Source organism: Coffea arabica, chromosome 5c, assembly GCF_036785885.1.
Source record: "Coffea arabica cultivar ET-39 chromosome 5c, Coffea Arabica ET-39 HiFi, whole genome shotgun sequence".
Classification (NCBI taxonomy): domain Eukaryota; kingdom Viridiplantae; phylum Streptophyta; class Magnoliopsida; order Gentianales; family Rubiaceae; genus Coffea; species Coffea arabica.
In genome coordinates, this window is record NC_092319.1 from 43938790 (window position 1) to 43960956 (window position 22167).

The window sequence follows — 22167 nt, forward strand, 5'->3', positions numbered from 1 at the left end:
GGGAGAGACTATACGGGAGCAAGGCTCCGGGGCAGGGAATGCTTAGAAGCATCCCTTTTTTTCTACTTTTTGTACTTTGTGCTTCAATTCAATTGACTTCATATTTTTGCAATCTTTTTAATTGAGTTCGGTTTTCTTCTCTTTATTGCTGCTTTGTCCCCTTATTTTTCACTTATAATGAAATGAGAATAAGTGAGAAATAACTCAAAACTTGAGATTAAAACACGAACCCTTCAAGGGTAATATAGTTTAAGATTTTCAGCATGCCAAGTTCGGGGCACCCGAGATCCATCTCGGTACGCCAATTTACAATATCCATTTTGGATGGACTCGATAACACTGTATGGTCCCTCCCACTTGGGGTTTAATTTACCCTGAGGCTCAGCTCGACTGACCGAGTTTTTTCGGAGGACAAAATCTCTCGGATTGAATCGCAAGTGTTTGACCCGAGCATTGTAGTAGCCAGTTAGGATATTTTTACAAAGAGCGACTTTGGCTGCGGCCATATCACGCTTCTCTTCGGCCAGGTCGAGGTCAACCCGCCGTTCCTCTTCATTGACTTCGGCGGCGTATGCTGCCATCCGTGGACTTGGAGTAATGAATTCGGCTGTGACGACGGCTTCGGACCCATAAGTCAGAGAGAACGGGGTCTCTTGGGTCGCTGACCTCGGGGTAGTTCGGTAGGACCACAGTACACTGGAAAGTTCTTCCATTCAGGACGACCCAACCCGGTGAAACCTGGTCTTGAGACCATGAAGAAGAGTACGGTTGAAGTTTTCAACCTGTCCATTGGCCTGAGAGTGTCCAACCAAAGTGAAATGCTGCTTGATCCCTAGGTTTTCGCACCACGCTTTGAAAGGATTATACGCGAACTGCTTGCCATTATCCGAGATGACCACCCGGGGTAGGCCGAAACGACAAACCACGTTCTTCCAAAAGAATTTTTGAACAGCGGCCCCAGTGATACTTCTCAGAGGTTCGGCTTCAACTCATTTGGTGAAATAGTCCACTGCCACCACCACGTAGGCGTAATTGCCTGAAGCCTTGGGAAATGGACCGATTATATCAGTTTCCATTGCTCGAATGGCCATGGTGAGGTGATGGGGATCATAAGATTGGTCGGCTGATGGTGCTCAGGGGCGTGGTGCTGGCAAGAGGGGCAACTAAGGACCACGACCTGGGCATCCACCCTCATAGTGGGCCAAAAATATCCGAGCAATAGAGCTTTTTTGACGAGTATCCTGTAGCCGACATGAGCACCACAGAGTCATTCGTATATGTCTTGAAGGATTCTCTCGCCTTCTTCTGGCGTAATACATCGCAGCCACGGGCCGAGGTACGACGTCTTGTATAAGAGGTTTTATCGGAGAGTGTACTGAACTGCTTTACGTTGAAGCTTTCTTGATTCAGCTCGATCCTCTGGGAGCTCCCCCTGACTGAGAAATCGGACCAAAGGGCCCATCCAGGTGTCCCCGGGGTAAACGGGGCATACGACCTCTTCTTGGTACCCCGGCTCGGTTAGGACTTCCACGAAAACTGTCTTGTTCAAATCAGAGAACGAGGTGGAAGCGAGTCGGGAGAGGGCGTCAGCTCGTCTGTTTTGCGATCACGGTATCCTTTGAATTTCAAAAGATTCGAAATATGCCACTAACTCGCGGACCTTGGAGAGGTAGCGATGCATGACCTCTTCTCTAGTCTCGTAGTCGCCCAGTATTTGGCATACGACAAATTGAGAGTCACTGTAGACCAAGATGTGTGCAGCTCCGAGCTTACGAGCTAGTTGCAAGCAGGCGATGACCGCCTCATATTCGGTTTCGTTATTAGAAGCAGCAAAGTCAAACCTTAAGGCGTATGAACATACCTCTCCCTAGGGGTCTTCGAGGAGCAAGTCTGCTCCACTACCCTCACTATTAGACGAGCCATCCACATTAAAGATCCACCGCCGAGGCGCAGTAGTGACCGAAGCGGTATCCAGGATGGACTCATTCACCCCGTCAAATGTGAGCTTGGCTAGGAAGTCCGCGAGAGTCTGAGCCTTGATTGCTGTACGGGGTTCGTAGGACAAGTCATATTCCCCCAGTTCGATGGCCCATTTAGTAAGGCGCCCGGAAGCCTCCGGCCGTGATAAGACTTGCCTGAGGGGTTGATCAGTCCTCAGGCAGACATGGTGATCCAAGAAGTAGGGCTTAAGCCTGCGGGCTGCGTGGATCAAGGCCAGCACGAGTTTCTCCGCCTGAGTATATCTGGTCTCCGGATCTCGGAGGACTCGGCTGACATAGTAAATTGGAACTTGCACACCTTCTTCCCTTACCAGTACAGCGCTCATAGCCTCGACTGCGACAGATAGGTACAAATATAACTTGTTCCCCAATCGAGGCGAGGTGAGTGTTAGGAGGTGGTGAAGATATTCCTTCAACTGCTCGAAGGCCTGTTGACACTCTTCAGTCCAGGAGAAGCTGTCGGCTTTCTTTAGAATCTTGAAGAAGGGCAACGCCTTGGAAGCTAATTGTGACAAGAACCGGTTCAGAGCTGCCAACCGCCCCGTGAGCCTCTGCACGTCGCGGATGCATCGAGGTGGAGACATCTCTTGGATCGCCCTCACCTTGTCCGAATTCGCTTCTATACCCCGCATGGAGACGAGATAGCCCAAGAATTTTTCCGAAATGACCCCAAAGATACATTTCTTGGGGTTTAGCATCATTCGCGTCTCCCGAAGGACCTCAAAGACCTCTCTCAGGTCAGAGAGGAAAGTGGAGGTCGTCCGACTCTTGAGAAGAATGTCATCCATGTAAGTCTCGACATTTCGCTCGATCTGGGATTTAAAGGCTTGATTGACCAAGCGTTGATTTGTGGCCCCGGCATTTTTAGTTCGAAAGGCATGGTGGTGTAGCAATATGTGTCTTGGTATGTATAGAATGCCGTCTTCTCCTAGTCCTCTGGACTCATTCCGATCTGGTGATACCCCTGAAAGGCATCAAAGAAACAGAGGATTTCATAATCCATTGCCGAGTCCACCAAGGTGTCGACCTTGGGCAATGGGTAGCAGTCTTTAGGACAAGTCTTGTTGAGATCGGTGAAGTCGACACACATCCTCCAAGCTCTCGTGTCCTTCTTGACCATGACCGGGTTGGAAAGTCAGGTCGGATACTGGACCTCCCAGATTATCTTCGCGGGCAGGAGCTTGTCCACTTCTTTACCTACAGCTCGACTGCGCTCGGGGCCGAGGTATCTTCTTTTTTGTTTGACCGGGCGTGCCTGGGAGTCAACGTTCAACTTGTGTACCATGAGGTGATGCGGGACCCCTTTAACCTCTTCTGCGGCCCAGGCGAAGACGTCCCGGTATTCTCTGAGGAGGTCCACCATATCTCTTTTAATCGGGTCAGCTAATCGGATGCCGACGCGGATCGTCCGCTCCGGCTTCGTCAGGTCGAGTGAAATCTCCTTCACCTCATCCCCAGACTCTAGCCTTGGAGCCTTCTCAGCCTGCTGAGGATCGAGGCCGTCAATCGAGAGAATGTTTGACCTCTTCTCGAGTCTCACATCGGAGGCCGATGTGGAGGCTGCTTGTAATGTGGCGAGGTAACACTCCCGAGCAGCGCAGACGTCGCTGCTGACCTCGGCAATCCCCGCGGGAGTAGGGAACTTGAAATTCAGGTGGTAGGTGGAGTAAACCGCCCGCAAAGCATTAAAAGTGGGCTGACCCAGAAGTAGGTTGTACGGGGAGTCGGCCTTGACTATTACGAAGCTAACGGGGATGGTTCTGCAGCGGGGTTGATGCCCCACAGTCACCGTCAGAGTCACCATCCTTTCGGGATGCACAACGTGTCTCCCGAATCCTACAAGAGGGGTTCTCACAGGGGTCATGTGCTCCCTGGTCAGCTTGAGACTCTCAAAAGTGCGAAGGTACATAACATCCACTGAGTTTTTCGGGTCGATGTAGACCTTCTTGACGATGTAATTGTTGGTGAGTACCTCAATCACCACGGCCTCATGGCTACTTGAGGCAGTAGGAACTGGATCGGTAGGGCCATAAGAAATGACTTCAGAAAGGCGAGAACTCGACTCGGCCTGATCTGGGTTAGCTTGCCGATAGGTCCTCTTCCGGGAGTTTTGACTATCCCTCCCGTCGAACCTCCGGCAATAGTGTTGATGATTCCAGCAATGTTTGGCCCATATCCTAATCCCTGGCCTGAGGATCCGTCTCGGGGAGGCCTTTTTGTCTTCCTAGGATCCTCAGGGGGTCTGCAACTGCTTCTCAACGTCCGCCTTTCGTCTCGGTGTTGGTCATTTCATTTGTCACGTCGGTTCTCATCACGCTGATGACCTCCACTTCGGCGGATGAATTGCTTTAGGCGTCCCTGCCTGATGAGGTTCTCGATCTCCCTTTTGAGATCGTTACAGTCCTCGGTTTCATGCCCTATGTCTCGGTGATATAAGCAGTAGAGGTTCGAATTCCTCTTATCTCTGCTACTGTACATCTTGAGGGGTGCCTTCCCGAGGTTGTTCTGTTCCATCACAGACAACACCCGAGATCGGGTGGTGTTCAAGGGAGTCAGCTCGGAGTCCAGGATGGATGACTTTCCCTTAGAAATCCTGTCGAACACGCTGTGGCGGTCTCGACTGGAATTTTGGAAGTCACTTCCTGTCCCTACTTCACTTCGGCCAAGCTCTTTTCCACTTCGGGGATCAGCCCTCGGGCGGGCAGCTTGGACCTCTTTCTTCATGCGGTTGAGATCTTCGGCATGTATGCCCTTCTCAACCTTCAACCATAGTTCATGGAGTGTGTGGGGGTACTTCTTGTGGATCCCCGTGTTGAATACCCCGACTACGAGCCCATGGGTAAAAGCAGCAATGGTGACCTGCTCATTGGGGTCAGGTATCTGTACACTTTTCTCGTGGAACCTCTGGACATACGACCGGAGTGATTTACCCGGGTTCTGTTGCATATTCAGCAAGTAAGCCGAGGTCCTGGTCGTAGGTCGGGAGGACATAAACCGATGGAGGAATCTCTCCACTAATTCCCCCAGGGTTGAGATGTTCCTAGGTTCTAAACCCCAGAACCATTTTCGAGCTGTCCCCTGAAGGAACACTGGAAAAGCTCGGCATATGACGAGATCAGGGATGCAATATAAACGGAAGACCGAGATGAAGGCGTGGATGTGATCCTCGGGATCACCTCGACCGTCATAGGATTGTATGGAGAGGAGGTTGAAGTTGGGAGGAAGCCTTTCCTCGTTGATATCGTCGGTAAAAGGTGGAGTTCTCATGTAATCCACCCCTGACCTTCCCAACAATCGAGGTTCTTCCTCAAGTCGTTGTCCTAAAAGTCCTCGGGAGAATGCCTTGGTCAGGGAGGCTACCTTAGAAGTGGCCTTAGAGAATGCCCGATTCGAAGCACTCCGGCTCAAGCGCCTCCCATCAGATTCTTCAGATGAACCTTTAGGGGATCTATTTGACTTCCTTTTGGAGGACTCAGCCTTCTGCTTGCCTTGCCTCTTTAGATATCTCCCAAACTTCTCGAAAATGTTGGGGTTCTCGGTTACAAATTCGGCCATACGGGGTATGGCTTCTTCGTTTGCGGGCTGAATCCTTGGAGACTCCTGCCCTTCGGAAGTATCTTCCTGGTGAGCTGCATTGCTTTGCTCAGCTCCAATAGTGAGAGTTTTCCTGCTCTTAGAACGCGTAGGTTTCATATTCTGATGTCTTCACGTTCCCACAGACGGCGCCAATTGAAGAGGTGATTTCTGTCTTGTTGGGGCGAATCTTCCGAACTCAATGAGTGTTCTATCCTGGGGACACCACTAGGACGAGGTCACCTGCTTAGGTTACAGGAGGGGCTGAATCCCCCGGTGTAACTCCGAAACTTAAGTCAGTTCGGTCTTAGAGAAATAATAAAGTAGTAGACAAAATCAGTATACCAGAAATTGGTCATCCCCCTTCTTCGTAAATACGTTGGGTATTTATAGGGGATTTGTTGGGAAGAGGGACTGGCAGCGCGGGTCCCTAAAGATCTGAGATGGTCAGTGCATCTGGTAGATTTGATGGGCTTCTAGGAAAGGGTGCGCCGGGACGGTTGTCAGAGTCAGGCGGCGCATATGTCAGAGCAGCTTTCCGTCAGGTGTCAGATGTGTCAGAGATCACATCCCACCTTTCCACAGTTGTCAGTCATTCAGAGGTCACTTCGGGTTACGACCTGAGGACCTTAGCCGAAGTGGTAAACGCGTTGCGATCACCTCGCTGGATAACTGGCCGAGGTGGTACTTCAGGAAGTATCATGGGATAAGGCCTCGGACTATCCGGGCCGAAATGGCCCTCCTCAACTGCCGGTCTTACCAGCATTTTAAAAAGAAAAATTCTTCGCCGCGCGGGCTTGGCTGAATCCTGGCAGCCATCATTTAAAAATAAAATAAAATTTCTTTGCTGCCGGATTGACTAAGCCAGGAGGCATAGTTTCATACACACACCATGCCAGAACAACAATCTTCAGATTTTTTATTTTTTGGCCAATAACCGAAGGTATTAGCCCCTCTAGTGTAGGTTAGAATAGGAGTTGGTTAGACTAGATGTTGCTATTTTTTTAAAAAAAACTCATATATTTTCTTTTAACTTTTTCACTCATGTTTTCTACTCCTGTTATTGGTTTGATTATTTATTATTGTTACTAAAATTTGTATAGTATATGCTATATTAATGCTCACATAGATAGTTTTTCCCCTCGGTAGGTTACCAAGTTGACTATGCTTAAAGAAAAAAAGTTGGCTATTCGGGCAAGTTCTATATTTTTCGCCATGTAGAAAAACAGTGTTTGCTCATGTTTCTTGGTGGATTTTATTCTTTATTTTTGTAACAATTAATTATAGTCATTTATTACTTTCTTATTTATAGTAAATTTTAAACAATCAATTGATTACTTACTTTATATACATTTATATAATTTATGACTTATTTTATTTTTTTGTTAATTGCTTTCCTTTTTTTAATTCTATATAATCACATTCTCTATTCCTACTATTGAATTGATTATTTATTATCATTACTAAAATTTGAATGAACTTCCATTTTTTCTATCATTTTTTATTTATAGTAAATTTAAAACTATTAATTCCCTACTTTATATATGTTTACATTGATTATGCTTTTCTTTTTTTAATCAATCATCATTATTTTTAATATTTTCATCAATTACATTGACTATATTTTTATTATTTGACTTGATTATTTATTTGTAATTCTAAAGTTTTGACGATATTCATTTTTCAATCAATTTAAATTTTGCAATTTTAACATATTACTCATACAAATCTAGTTAAATTGTATAGATAGTCATTTTTTCTAAAATTTTTTCTATTAATTTTTATGCTCTGTTTTCATTGGAATTCAATTTAGGCTAAAACAGTATCCTTGTAAACACGGGATTGTAAAAGTTCTTCCAAATTACTTTTTTTTGTTAAGTTTAATAATTTGATCAAATAATAAGTTCATTATCTGTTAGTTTGCTTTTGAAAATTCTTTTTATCTGTGAAAAAATCAAATATTAAGTGCATTCGTTTCCTAATATATCCCCTTGACTCATATGTTACTATCATTAATTAGAGTAAACATAATTGAATCATTAAATAATATTTGATTGAAACTAATTATTAAGTTGTTATGAATTATCTATTTTTAATCTATTTAATTTAAATGTTTGTTTTACAATTAGTATATAAAATTTTTATAAAATAGTATATTTTATATTAATTTTCGTTCAAAAAAATACTCAAGTGCATAAAAATGCCCGTTCAAAATGCATGGGTGGTAAGAGGAGAGAAAGTGTAAATGAGAGGTTCTTGGTTCGAAACCTTCCACTTACAAAATAAATTAAAAAAATGAATAACTAGTTTATCAAATATTTTAAAACTTGTGGCGAAAAGGGAATGCGAAGGCGAGGCATAGTCGGGAAATTTATGACAAAAATAACTAAGTAGAATTTATTTATCATTTTAAGAAGGAGGCCATGAAAGAAAAACTTAGATGTAAAAATTTTGGCAGTCATTCATGTTCTAGAAGTATCAAAATTGTGATGATAACTATCTAGAAATCATACTTCTTTTGCTATTACATGAATTTATTACTTCAGGGTTTCTTCTTCTTTTTTTTTTTCAAGACTAATGAAGAATAAACCGATTCTAAAGTTAAGCCAAGTCGCCACAACATACGCATAGAATAATTAGAATTGAACTATTATATGGTGGCTTAACTGCTCCGAGCCTAAAATTTTTGTAGATAGCTCAATCCTCCAAACTCTTTGCGTATATTTTCTTTCCACCCTAGTAAAATTCCCAAATGAAAATAAAACGTGAAATTTCTCTTTTTTGTCTTCTCTTCTATCTCATCACCACATCCAATGTGTTCCCGGCTCCCATGTTGTCCTCTTCCTCTTTGTTGGAGAATAATAATTATTATATAATGCACTGCTGATCAATAGAGGACTACAATTTTTAGTGGATGAGTGTATGTTGGATTTTTGTCTAATACATTTGTGTGTTGAGTAGAAATTATTAAATGCAAGAAATGATTGTAATTGTTGGCTCTTGACTCAAGAAAATGTATTAATTCATTTGAAAATGACTTTTGTATCCTTATTTTTTGGTTATTCAATCTTATCTTGTATTCTAATGCTGTTGTTTATTATTAAATGCTCTGTGTTTTTTGATATTAAAAGCCTTCAATAAATGTTTATCCATTTCATTATATTATCTACTACAAAAAATTGATTTCTATCTAGGACATATTTCTCATTTCATTCATAAAGATTTGAATAAATATCTATGCTACTATTAAAAGGAATTAATCCCTATGTGGGACATGTAATTAATTTGTCCTTTGATTAGTAAAGTTTCGAATAACTGTTTATGCTTGTCATTAAATTATATTCTATTGTAGAAGGAATTAATGTCTGTGTTCAAAAAATAAAAGTTATCATTTATATTATTCTTATTATATAATTAAATGTCCTGTGATTATTTGGATAAAATGTTTATCATTATGATTAATTTATTTGGCACAGGCAACTAGCTTGTTTTTGGTGTGATTTATATTCTTCTTATTATTATTAAATGGGGTGTTATTGTTTCCATAAAATGTTTATCCTTCTGATTAAATTACTTTGTACAAACAATTAGTTTGTTTTTTTTATGTAAATAATTAATATTTTCCTTTCAAAATTAAATAATTTATGTTTTATATCATTTTCATTGAACGTGCTTTCATTTTCATTATTAATTAGTGAATTATTTTTTTTACTTTTCATTAAAAATAATATGACGGTTACTATTATAATTTTAAATAATAATGCTTTTCTCTGTTAAATTATTTAGTTTGAACAAATTATTACTACCTTTGAATTATCTTTTGAGCTTTTTTAAATGGAGAAAATATTAATGAAAGGTGTCAATGTCATTTTTGTTTAGAGCAAGTCTTTCTTCTGTAAAACATATTGTATCTTATTGTACCCGCTCTTTCATTTGGAAGCTGCGACTTCATGCTAACTACTTCCTAAGTACAATGGTCATAATATTGCACTGCCAGCCAGTTCTAGACAAACAAAAGTAATAATGGGATTAATTTCAAGGAATATCAAATCTAAATAAGGAATTTCGAGTTATGTATTCAATCTACAGCTTGTGCAAAATCAAGGGAGCACCATACTGTGGTTTAAGTGTTACCAGTGAGATGGGAGCATGCGAATAGGATGGTGAAAGTTTGAACCAAAAGCGTTGCAGAATCATTGCCAGCACCAGCTTTGCTTCCAGCATAGCGTAACTTTGACCAATACAAGAACGAGGTCCCCAACCAAATGGGAAGAATGCAATATTTCCCTTTGTTGCATGTGAAGCTCCTTGAGAAAACCTTTCTGGATTGAACTCTTTCGCATCTTCGCCCCATATTGCTTGGTCATGATGAACTAACAGGGTTTGTATCAGGACTAGCACTCCACTGGGAAGAGATAAATTTCCTAATTTAGTTTCCGCAGCCGTTATTCTACCATTGACTGGTATGGGTGGATATAACCTTAAAACCTCATACAAAACCATAGTTACCTGAGGAAGAAAAAGGAAATTGTGAGATTTCTAGCTAGACTTTTGTCAATGTTAATTCACTTAATTGTGTTATGAAACTTGCTGCACTCAGAAAATTCCACTCAGATTTGAGGATAGCAGAATATGTCATCTGAGTGATATTTTAAGTAGGAATCCTATCTTTCATGTCCAATTACAACATCTGGTAAAACAGTTCTTGGTTTTTTTGCATCCATTTCCTGTAGAGTTATATTCTTGAACTCAAAACACTTGAGGCATGCTTGAATTCTGCTTCGGAGGTAATAATAAGGATGTATGCAGAAGAACGTAATGTCTTGGGGTTTCTCCAAAAGAATGTGCATGCAAATAATTTCATTTTCATCTGAAGAAGATTCACCAACGAATGGAAAAGGCATAAGAACAATAGTAACAGTAGTTCATTGGGCAAAATGTCTAAAGGCTAATCCTGCCCTCAAGATGAGTTTTAGTGAACATGAAACTGTTGTCATTGACATTTTCGTTTTAGATATCTCTGACTCAATGGCAGCTTTCTAACAAATTGTGTTCTGTGCTTACCAGAAAAAAAAAAAAGAAAAATAAAGAAAGTTGTGTTCTTTCCTCACAAAAAATAACTAATGGACCAAACATCTAAGGACATAATGAAATTTTTTTTAACTGCACGATTGCTGAATTTAAAGGTCATGAGCTTTTGGTGAGTTTGTAATAACAAGGAACTATCTTTATAAACTTGATGCAGTTTCTTAAAATGTTGTGCATGTGTGTACATTAATCTAGCTGCGCCTTTGGTTAAGGACATCTAATCTTGAAACTTGAGTTGTCATGAATTTAGATGGCAGAAAATATGACTCCAAAAGCTTGAATCTTATCATAGAGCAAATGGAACTTATCAATGCACGATCTAGAAAGTACTTACAAGTTTTAGGTGATTCAGTCCATCAAAATCTGGTATTCTTGTGCCAAAGACTTGCAGAACCTCATCTCTAGCACGTGTCTGCCACTCCTGATGCACACTCAATAAAATCAATGTCCACACAAGCAGCACCGAAGTTGTCTCCTGTCCTGCAACATAGAAAAGCCTGCACTCTTCGATGACCTCTTCAATGGTCATGCCAAAATCCTTGTTTCCATGCCTATCAATTTCTTGAGAATTTGATTGTAATAATAGTCCCAAGAAGTCATCATCACCGAATTCCCCTGCTCTTATTTCATTTAATCTTGAATTAATGATTTCTCTAATTGAATCAGTAACATCTTTGAAAATTTGTCCCATTCTCCTATTTCTTTTAGTTGGCAAGAACCTGCACAAAAACCTAAGTTGCAGTTAAAGACAATTTCTCTTGCCAGGGTCAATGTTTATGATCAATTTGAGATGAACTGCAGGAGTGCAAACTTTCAAAATATAAAGAATATATTCTTTTGCAATCAGAGAATTAACAAAAGATTTACCTCCATCCCGGGATAAGCATTGACCACAGAGACTTGATGCAAAGCTCACACTGTTCTCCTTGAAGTTCAAAAATCACCCTGCCTTCTTCATAATTACTACCAAATGCAGTACGCGAAATTGCATCAGAAGACAGACTTCGAAGACTGGGCCAAACATCCAACTCACAAAACCCTGTTGGTGAAATGATCTCCTCCCATTTTCTCAACATTGCAGTAGCACTTGTACAAAAGGATGGGAGCATAAGCTACGTGCAAGCAAGAACAAGAAATACACAAAAACAATGGAAGAAAAATCATAATCATTATTGCAACTTAATTTAGTGATAAATCTTCTTTAGCCCCTTCTATCAATTACGCATCTTCTCTATGCTTGTTCTTGTATACAACTTGATTAAGGTGAACTCATCTCATTTACATGTCACCATATACAGAAATTATATATCAATTGCTTAAAATTTCTGGATTTGAAAATTAAGTGATCTTTAGTGGAAAAAACCAGACAAATCAATGGATAAACCTTCAACTTCTCGCCATGAAAAGCAGGGTTGATGAGTTTTCTGTGTTTGGCCCATTTATCTCCGTTGTAGCTTATCAGTCCTGGTGCCAGCAATCTGGTAAGTTGATTAACTACAGGCTTATGAAAGAGGTTGATGTTTTGCGAAGCCTCCCTTATGAGTTCAGGGTCCTGGATACATACAGATGGTTCTGGCCCGTACCATATGTATGTATTCTTTCCTGCAACAAGTAAATTGCACCACTTGTTTTGACTCAAAACCAACACTTATAGACGAGCACCAGAACATCAAGAAATCAAGAGTGACTTGGCACCAAATGGTAGGAAAAGAGTACCAATTTTGTTAACTCCAGTTTGCAGCCAGAAGAAAAATGTTGACATGTTATCAATAGAAACAACAGTGGGTAAAAGCATTATTTTTTGCTGTGATGGTCAGTTCTGATCCTCACAGATATTGATATTTCTATTCCAAATCACAGAAATCGTGATGGTTTTATTTAGCTTCCACACAATTGTATGAAAGACAAACACTTGCGTAGTGAATCAATAAGGTCATTTATGGATGATGCAAGCAGAACATAATACAAGTGCAGTACCATGTTTCTTGACCAGATCAAGGTATTCAGGAATGATTCTTGGGACAATATCATCGGAGAGATTGATGGGCTTGGAGTGAGCTTGTTTGAGCAAGGTTGACATTGCTATCACATCTCCCAACACTGGTATATAAGAATTCCCTCTAAATCCCTGCTGTCTGAGGAGCTTCTCAAGCTTTTTGGGATTCAACCAAACCCATTTGAATAGCTTCCATGCCAATGCTACAAGAAAAATAGCAGAGGAAAGCGCTGTAACGAGGACGATGGAGGTCAAGTACGCTGCTGGTGCTCTGTCCATTGATCATCGGCATTTGGTCAACTTCTCTCGTCTCGGACCCAGATTAATTATTTATTAAGTTAGACTGTTACTGAAACTCCCAAAAGTATTTCATAGTTTGCAACATTTCCCCTGCAACTTCTTAAATTGTATTACTCCCCTTCAAATTCTATGATGTGTTGCTTTAGTGTTCAATTATCAATGATTGAGAAACATGGTAGAATATGTAATTGAGCTTTTGAAATATATTGCTAAATCCAACGAGTTAGTCATGTTTCTAACTTAATAGAACAGATAGTGTTGTTAACACTTAACAAAAATGAAGACAAAGAAAAGGGATATTGGATTTTGAACAAAATAAAGTTTAGTACATATCAAGTGATATATCCTATTTGACCAATTGAACAGAATTGTAAACAAGTTGTCCAATCTCATCATTTCCTTCCAATTCCAATTTCAAAGAAAATTGTAGAGTGACAGAAATGAGAAATCTCTCTCTCTCCCCCTCTCTATCTCTCTGTTTTGGTTCTAAATGAGAAATCTCTTGACTTTTATATCTACCCTTTAATTGAGGCTCCATTGCCTAGTTAGGAAATTCTTATGCTTTGTAATTACTTTTTCCTGCCTAGTTTTCTCAAAAATGATATTGAGTTATACTACAATGACCATCTCCTGATTCGTCTAGGATATTAGGAGGGAAAAAGAAAAGATGAAAAAGCTATAATGTGTGGTATGAAGTATAAGAGAAACTACAAGAATATGTTAAGAGGAAAAGTAGAGTAGGATGAATTCGAAAACTTCTCAAACAAGTCACACAGCATGACTCTTTTCTTTTTGGGCTCTCAAACCAACATAGGGTTTACGATGAGAAACCTCCCTTTCTTAATTCTTCTCCAAAATAGATACTGAAAAAGAACTCAGCCTGATGGACCTTACTTCAAGATTCATAGGGTTTACGATTTCGCTCTTTGATAACTCTCCTTTAACATTTAAATTTAATTATTTAGATTTTAACATGCTCAAACGTGTTTAATAACAAAAAAATATAACATCTTCATTCATTAATTAAGTGTATTTGAATTGAATTGTCTAGCCAAAATTTATTTAAAAAAAATATGCGATAAGCTGTTTGCTAACAACTTGATGGAGAATTCATTCAAACGGTATTGCAGGACTTAACAATTTAGATTTCAGTTTTATCAAATGCATTAATTAGTTTTTGAACTCTGAATACAAGAATCATATCATTACCTGATAGTAACATAGCTCCAGAAAAAGCAACATATATCATACAAAATACTAACATTTGGTATTTGGTGTTAAGGATGCACCCAAGAAAGAAAACATCAAGATCTTTCATATATTGTACATTTTCAAACAATTGTATGAGCTTTAAGGAAAACACGTATCCATATACACGCAAAATACATTTTTAGGCATCCCTGAGTGGAGAGCATTTTGCTGTCAAACTTGTGTTTATTCTAGCGGACATAACAAGAACCAGACTTGAGGATCCTATGAGTTCAATGTTTTCCAGCTTTACCAAATCTAAAGGTCAAAAGATTTCTGTGCGTTTGTAAGAATTCCAAGTATTAGTAGCATTCTTTGTAGATTTGTTGCAGGTCAGTGGACTGTCATGCATGTCTACCAGCTACATCTTAGGCATCAAGGACATGTAACCTTGACAACATTTTCAAGGATTTAGATGGATGATTACTTGAAACCAAATACTATAACATTTCTGGAAATCACTTACAAGTTTTAGACGATTCAATCCATCAAAATCTGGTTTGTTAGTGCTAAAGATTTGCAAAACCTCTTTTCTTGCATGTGCCGGCCACTCTTGAATCTTGATGCCCACTCAATAACATCAATGTCCATACGAGCAGCACACAAGATGTTTCCTGTCCTGCATTATAGAACAGCCAGCATTCTTCAATGACCTCTTCTAGTCATACCAAAGTCCTTGTTTCCATGCTTATCAATTTCTTGACAATTTGATTGTAATAACATTCCCAACAAGTCATCTGAACAGGATTTCCCTGTTCTCATTTCAGTCAATCTTGAATTGATGATTTGTCTAATTGAACAAAAACACAGTTCACCAAACAGTTACGCCAACAATCCCTAGCTCCTGCCTGCCTGTCTGGATATCTACTCAATAAGATCATAGTCCACACTAGCAGTGCTGAGGTGGTCTCCTTTCCTGCAAAATAGAACTGCTTACACTCATCAATGACCTCTTCGATAGACATACCGAAGTCCTTACTTTCATGATTGTTAATTTCCTGAGAACTGGATTCAAGTAGTATGCCCAACAAGTCATCCTCACAGGCTTCCCCTGCTCTGATGGAATTCATTCTGAAACTGATAATTTCTCTAATCGAATCCTCAACATCTTTGGCAATTTGTCTCCTTCTTCTGTTCCTCTTAGTTGGCAAGAACCTAAAAAAATTTCAAGTTAGCATACAAGCGACATAATTGCTTTAATGCATTGTTTCTGATTATTTCAAGCTACAGAACTGCATTGCCAGTAGTAAAGGACTCACCTCAATCCGGGGATAAACACTGAAGCTAGAGCTTGGACACAGTGCTCTGCCAGTTCTCTTTGAAGTTCAACAATCCTCTTTCCTTCTTCATAGTCACTGCGAAATGCTGTCCGTGAAATTGCATCAGAAGCCAGAGTTTGAAGATGATGCCAAACATCCAACTCAAAAGACCCTTTTGGCGAAACAAGTTCCCCCCATTTGCTCATCATTTGACTCGCGCTCGTGGTAAAAGATGGGATCATACACTATATTGCAGAAAGTAAATAAAAGGTCACAAAAAATGGGACATCAGGATAAGAGTTCCTAGTCTATTTATGATAGAAATCCTTTGGCTGTTTGTGACCATTGTGCATTTTATCTTTTGTTTCTTTGAAATTACTTACTGTTCTTAGAAATTCTTTGACAACTGGTCTTGGTACAAAATCTAAACCAGATCAGATTAACCTCCAACTTCTCGAGATGGAAAGCTGGATTAATAAGTTTTCTGTTTTCGGCCCATTTGTCTCCATTGTAGCTAACCAGTCCTGGCGCCAGCAATGTGAAAAATTGACCGGCATGAGGCTTTTGAAAGAGATTAATCTCTTGTGTCACCTCCCTTGTGAGTTCAGGGTCGTGAACAACAATTGTTGGTTGTGGCCCATACCACATATATGAATTCTTACTTGCAAGTCACACCACATTTCTGATGTAACGTAAAATTCTTAGATCAAACTGATAAACTTCTTAAATCGAGGGTAATTTGGCATGATTAAGAAGCAGAAGTGATTACGGCATTGAATGTGTAAAGTAAGAAAAGTGTGATTTAACCCCCCCCCCCTTTTTTTTAAGAATAGAAAATTGTACACTTTCTCACATTTTGTCCAATTCTTTTGTCACAACGCGATGTAGGATTGATTGCCCTCCAAACCGGTCATTAGGAGTAACAAAACCTCCCCATCTACAACCTGTGGTAATTTCACTATTCATACAAGTTCTGCACAATTTTCTCATCCACAAACTCAAAATTTGCTAAATTTCTAGGAAACAACGATTATTGCATCTTGGGACAGTAAAATAACTCCCCAAGTACACATTACAACCATTTTACTAGCAAAACCGACATTAGATTATGAATGATCTGTGAAAACACCAAATCCACATAGGATTTCCAAGTTATGTAGTACAACCTACAGCTTCTGCAAAATCAAGTGAGCTCCATGCTGTGGTTTAAGTGTGATCAGTGAGTAGGGAGCATGCGAGTAGGATGGTGAAAATTCAAAGGAGAATCTTTGCAGGATCATCACCATCACTATTTTTGCTTCCAACATAGAAAAATTTTGACCAGTGCATATACGAGGTCCCCAACCAAATGGGAAGAATGCAGCTTGACCCTTTGCTGCATTTGACACGCCATCAGAAAATCGCTCTGGTTTGAACTCCTTCACATCATCCCCCCATAATTCAGGGTCATGATGAATTAACGCTATGTGTTTTAAGATTAGAATTCCAGCAGGGATGGATAGATTGCCCAATCTAGCTTCTTCAGCTGTTCTTCGACTATTGACAGGTAACGGTGGATATAGCCTTAGCACCTCATATAATATCATAGTTACCTGTGACATAACAGTATGGATTTGTACACAAAAGAAGAAACATTAAGATCTCCTTGATTGGATTTTCACCAAAAGCATATGCAAAAAGATCAATTTCCCTGTGCAAAAGAGTACTTACAACTTTTAGACGATTTAGGCCATCATAATCTGGTTTGTTAGTGCCAAATAGTTGCAAAACCTCTTCTCTAGCACGTTTCTGCCAGTTTTGATACCTACTCAATAATATCATTGTCCACAAAAGCAGCACTGAGGTTGTCTCCTGTCCTGCAAAATAGAAGAGCTTGCACTCTTCTACCACCTCTTGGGTACTCATTCCAACACCCTTGCTCCCATGTTTATGAATTTCTTGAGAATTGGATTCTAGTAATCTACCCAAAAAGTCATCATCACAGGATTCCCCAGCTCTCATTGCTTTTAATCTTGAATTTACAATTCTCCTGATTGAATCATCAACTTCTTTCTCAATTTGTCTCATTCTTCGGTTTCTCTTAGTTGGCAAGAACCTGATAAAATTTTAGTAAACAAAAAGTTACATTCCCTTTTACAGTGATGTTCAATTATGGTACTTCAGAGATAAATTTGCCTTGCAAGCAGGCTAATTAATGAATTCTACTTAATATGTTCTGTATAAATATACAATCTTTACCTCCATCCAGGGATGAACATGGACCATACAGCCTTGACACAATGCTCAAGCTGCTCTCCTTGAAGTTCAAATATCTTCCTTGCTTCCTCATAGTTACTGCCAAATGCAGTCCTGGAAATTGCATCACAAGTTACCCTTTGAAGATAGGGCCAAATATCCAACTCACAAGACCCTTTTGGCAAAACAATCTCCTCCCATTTTCTCATCATCTCACTAGCACTTGTTTGAAAAGCAGGGAGCATGGTCTATGTGCAAAGAAAAAGAAAGAAGACAAACAAAAGAAGACATCATCAGTATTGCCACTTGAATGGTAGAATTTCTTGAGGTCATTTTGTCAGTTAAGCATTCTTCTTTTCTTTCTTCACATAGTTTAGAACAAACACGTTACTTCCAAATTCAATATATTTGGCTTAAAGGTCATCCGGAAATTCCTACATAAGAGCTCAAACTTACAGCATTTTCTAAATTGGTTGCTGTTTGATTAACTAGGAGAAAAACAAAGGACATTAGAGAAAACCTTCAACTTCTCCCCATTGAAAACTGGGTTAATGAGTTTTCTGTGTTTTGCCCATTTGTCTCCATTGTAGCTTGCTAGTCCTGGCGTCAACAATCTGGTGAATTGGCCAGCATCAGGCTTATGAAAGACAGTAATTGCTTGGGCAGCCTCCCTTAAGAGTTCAGGGTCCTGGATGAATATAGCTGGCTCTGGCCCATACCATATATATGTTTTCGTACCTGCAAAATGGTTATCACCACTCGTTTTCAATGAAATTAAAAATTTGAAGTTAATCACCCAACACTGACAAATCACGATTAACTTTGGCACAAATCAGGAGGAGCCCGGAAAAAATGATCAATCCTTTTTAACTCCAATTTGTAGCTAGAAAGCATTTGGCACGTCAGATGACAAAAACATCATGAAACAGATGCACCATTAGACGTTCTGTATCAATTTATAGTAATACTTTCTTCGGCTAATTTTTATACTGTGCTATTCACTTATAACATATTGGTCAATTCATCAGGCATGTTAATTGTTACAGCAGAGGATTACTTTCAAGCGGTCCAACTCGGTTCAAGGAGTACATTTTAGGGTGCAATATAGGCCTCCACAACTAATTAATGGATTATGGGGTGCAGTTGACAGTTCAAGCTAACTTAAGTCTGTATTTAATATTGATCTTGTACACAGCATTAACCATACTTATATGGATAAAGTTATTTCTGTCTCACCAACAAAACTATCAAATGTTTTAGACGATGATTTTTTAGACATTCCCTTACAGATGTTCTTCAATTATCTTTTCATGTCATGAACAAACTACCTTAAAAAATGTCACAGTACACGGATTATTCTAATTCTGCGATGGGATATTTGACATTGCCTCGCTTACCGGCAGGTCTTCAATGGAACAAACCATACTAAAATACCAGAAAAACAAAAAGGATTCAATTTACTCTGCTTTTCTATCTGGTTTTTCTTGTTTTTTATACAATAAACTGGTAAAAGAAGGCATCTTATATAAAAACAGAGGAAGCATAACCGAGGCATTTTGTTTCCGAGCGTTGACTTTTTCCTCGACAACGAGCTATCAGGATGCAACCGACACAAACAGATAAGAATGAGGGAGATTACAAGAACATACCATATTTTTGGACAAGTTTATGGAACTCAGGTATGATTCTTGGGATAATATCATCGGACAAACTAATTGGCTTGGACCGAGCTTCTCTTGCTGAGTTTGAGATGTCTTTCAAGTCTCCAAACAGAAGTCTGTATGGATTCCCTTTGAAGCCCTGCTGTTTGAGCAGCTTCTCAAGCTTCTTGGGCTTTAACCAAATCCAGTTGAACAGTTTCCATGCCAATGTCAAAAGAACAAAGCAAGAAGAAAGAACTGCGATGGAGCTATAGGCTGACATCTCCATTATTTGAGTTCTTTTGATCGAATCTTCGTCAACTTTTATGGTAGTGTGTGTTTGATTTATGTCAACTTCTATGGGAGTGAGTGTTTGATTTATTTATAGGTGTAAATTAAACTATTATACCCCCAAAGTATGTCATAATTACGAAGATGTTCCCAGCAAATTAAGATATTGCAGGGCTATTCCTTGAGAATTGTGACATATGTTGGGTGTGATTTTAATAATTTAATTGATAAGATTGCAACATAAAGACGTGGGATGACGCTTTGGGAGCTAATATTAGTATTTCCTATATATAGAGAAGATTATTTGCATGTCTGAGAATGGAGGATTGAAAGAGATCGTGGAAATATAAAAATTGGAGAATTGGTCCATGCAATTACTAGAAAAAGTCAATCACAAACATAAATTTAATTTGGGGATAATTTCAGAAATCTCTCCTGAGATTTTTGATAATTACAACCACCTCTCCTAAGGTTTAAAAAATTATACTTACCTTCCTTAATGTTATGAAAAAACTATGATAGCCTTCACAAACTTTACAAATTTTACGTGAAAATAAGTTTAAAAGAGAAAAATGAAAATTCTTTATTTTTTTTGGGTAATACTTCTTTATCGTAAAACTCTAACATCATCTAATATGGTACATTATACTTCATTCTCAATTTTTTTGACTAGATTTATTAATCAATTTACAAAAGTCGATCCACCAAATAGGGAGGCAATTGTTAAAATAAGTATTTTAAAAAATTATTTAATAAAAAATTATGTCCAAAGTACCAAAGAAGAATGCTTCTAGAACATTGATTAAATTTTCCTACAAAAAATCTAATTTGAAAATTTCACCTAATGGATAATGGCGGTAGTTATTTTTTTAGCATTTAATTTGTTTTACATATCAAAGTGGGGTAATTTTGGATATTCATTGGATATTTTTTCTTATATCATCAATTATTTCCAAGATATATTTTCTAGAGGAGGTTTCCATAATTTTTCATATCTCATTGGAGGTGGCTGCAATCATTAGAAATCTTAAGGGAGATTTCTGAAATTATCCCTTTAATTTGTTTCAATTTGGTTGAAATGGGGATTTTTTATATATATATTTTTTTTTGTGGTGCGTGTGAGGTTAAACATAAGTACTCTAGCCCATCCATTTCTTTCCAATCGAAAGAAAATGAAAGTGGCGGAACAAAAATAGCTTATTCTCTAAGTAGCCCTTTTCTTTCTCCTCTAAAGCCAGCAAACACAAGATACTCGAAAGGATTTTTCTCCGTCCTTTTTTTTTTTCAGTCTAAAGCAATCTATAAAAAATGCCATTATTTTCCAACTTCTCTACATTATAGTGTACTAGACTGGAGAAAGATTTAAAAGGGTTATATTTAGACCATTGGTAATTTTTTTTTTTAGACTTTTGAAGTTAGTTAATTAAATCTAATATCAGATTTAACCCTAAAAGCCGACAATTCTTAAGTCAAACCTGGGGACTTAACTACCCAACCCTCCAACCTCGAACAAATGATGTGGGACTACAGGAAAGTTAGTAGGGCAACTTCTACTATGCCCGCAAAAATATAACAGTACGTCCATGCTCATTATTGCTACGGTAAAACATGAAAACTTGGGCTCTGTATGAATTAGGTAATTTTTTTTTATTTTCTGGTAGGACAAGTCCGAGCTTTTATACTTTAAACAAGATTTTGTATGCGAATCAAAGAATCACGACAAGAGCAGAAGAAAACGTTGGAAACAAAGCGGCTGTCTGAACAAGATTTTGTATACGAATCAAAGAGTCACAAGGAGAACAGAAGAAAACGTCGAAAACAAGGCGGCTGTCTTAGCAAGATTAATCATAGGCTAACTTCTAATGAGGTCTGTGATTCACAAGATAGATTTCGATGTTGAAGCAGACGATTTGCTCTGTGAACTCCACCACTGTGTCAAGTAAACGAGTCTTTTTGTTTTGATCCACAAACCTCGGCATGCAAAAGTCCCGACTTGGTTTCCTTGGTCTGTCTGAAGCGGATACATAGTGGCCCTATGTCATATGCGTTTGTTAGTACTTAGTAGAACATAAATTAGCCTGCTGATGGTGAATTGGGAGGCAAAAAAAAAAGCAACTTTGTGAATAGAGTCAAGTAGACTTTCAAAGTGCAAGCTTGTTATGTCTTGCACGCAAACTACTTCGAAAAGAAAAGATAGTATTAGTAAACAATGCGAGGGAAAATTGACTGATTTCTTCTTTTAAATAAACTAGGGAAGTGATGTAGAATTGATGAGATAAAGGAAGTAGAGAAAAAGATTGGAAAATAAAAATTGGGATCACTTTTTTGGCTTGGCTCTTATCTATCTATACTTTAACATTACACGGTTAATCACTTTTCTAAGATAAAATTATACCTCACCATGTTCATTCTAGAGGGGTTCATTGAGTAAATTCTTAAATTGTTATGAAAAATAAAAGTTGTTCTACAAGGAGGGTAATTTTTGAAGCTAGTTCTAGGAGTATGATCTTCGCATTTGTGAAATGCAAGTTCAAAGA

The 22167-nt window shown here is 38.9% G+C and overlaps 5 protein-coding genes across 6 annotated transcripts; all 5 read right to left on the reverse strand.

Moving 5' to 3' along the window:
* Nucleotides 1-233: 233 nt before the first annotated feature.
* On the reverse strand, nucleotides 234-713 carry LOC140007372 (uncharacterized). The gene has a single exon (XM_072050122.1). It carries the CDS (start codon nucleotides 711-713, stop codon nucleotides 234-236), a length of 480 nt encoding a protein of 159 aa, XP_071906223.1.
* A 1154-nt stretch (nucleotides 714-1867) lies between these two features.
* LOC140007373 (uncharacterized) lies at nucleotides 1868-5693 on the reverse strand. Its single transcript, XM_072050123.1, has 3 exons — nucleotides 4301-5693; nucleotides 3198-4184; nucleotides 1868-2964 (listed from the first exon to the last, which is right to left on the reverse strand). The coding sequence occupies exons 1-3, from the start codon at nucleotides 5691-5693 to the stop codon at nucleotides 1868-1870; spliced, it is 3477 nt and encodes a 1158-aa protein (XP_071906224.1).
* A 3881-nt stretch (nucleotides 5694-9574) lies between these two features.
* Nucleotides 9575-12974, reverse strand: LOC113689679 (cytochrome P450 CYP72A219-like). 2 transcript variants are annotated; one of them, XM_072051073.1, is made up of 5 exons: nucleotides 12639-12974; nucleotides 12046-12263; nucleotides 11529-11773; nucleotides 10996-11392; nucleotides 9575-10082 (listed from the first exon to the last, which is right to left on the reverse strand). In XM_072051073.1, the coding sequence occupies exons 1-5, from the start codon at nucleotides 12934-12936 to the stop codon at nucleotides 9657-9659; spliced, it is 1584 nt and encodes a 527-aa protein (XP_071907174.1). In that variant the 5' UTR covers nucleotides 12937-12974; the 3' UTR covers nucleotides 9575-9656. The 2 variants fall into 2 exon arrangements, with proteins under 2 accessions (XP_071907174.1, XP_027063216.2); XM_027207415.2 differs by having other exon boundaries at nucleotides 10996-11380; nucleotides 12639-12972.
* Nucleotides 12975-14307: 1333 nt separating this feature from the next.
* On the reverse strand, nucleotides 14308-15760 carry LOC113689533 (cytochrome P450 CYP72A219-like). Its single transcript, XM_027207297.2, has 2 exons — nucleotides 15465-15760; nucleotides 14308-15360 (listed from the first exon to the last, which is right to left on the reverse strand). Exons 1-2 carry the CDS (start codon nucleotides 15704-15706, stop codon nucleotides 14973-14975), a joined length of 630 nt encoding a protein of 209 aa, XP_027063098.2. The 5' UTR covers nucleotides 15707-15760; the 3' UTR covers nucleotides 14308-14972.
* A 624-nt stretch (nucleotides 15761-16384) lies between these two features.
* LOC113690045 (cytochrome P450 CYP72A219) lies at nucleotides 16385-19699 on the reverse strand. The gene is made up of 5 exons (XM_027207864.2): nucleotides 19349-19699; nucleotides 18220-18437; nucleotides 17703-17947; nucleotides 17175-17559; nucleotides 16385-17056 (listed from the first exon to the last, which is right to left on the reverse strand). The coding sequence occupies exons 1-5, from the start codon at nucleotides 19626-19628 to the stop codon at nucleotides 16631-16633; spliced, it is 1554 nt and encodes a 517-aa protein (XP_027063665.1). The 5' UTR covers nucleotides 19629-19699; the 3' UTR covers nucleotides 16385-16630.
* Nucleotides 19700-22167: the final 2468 nt, after the last annotated feature.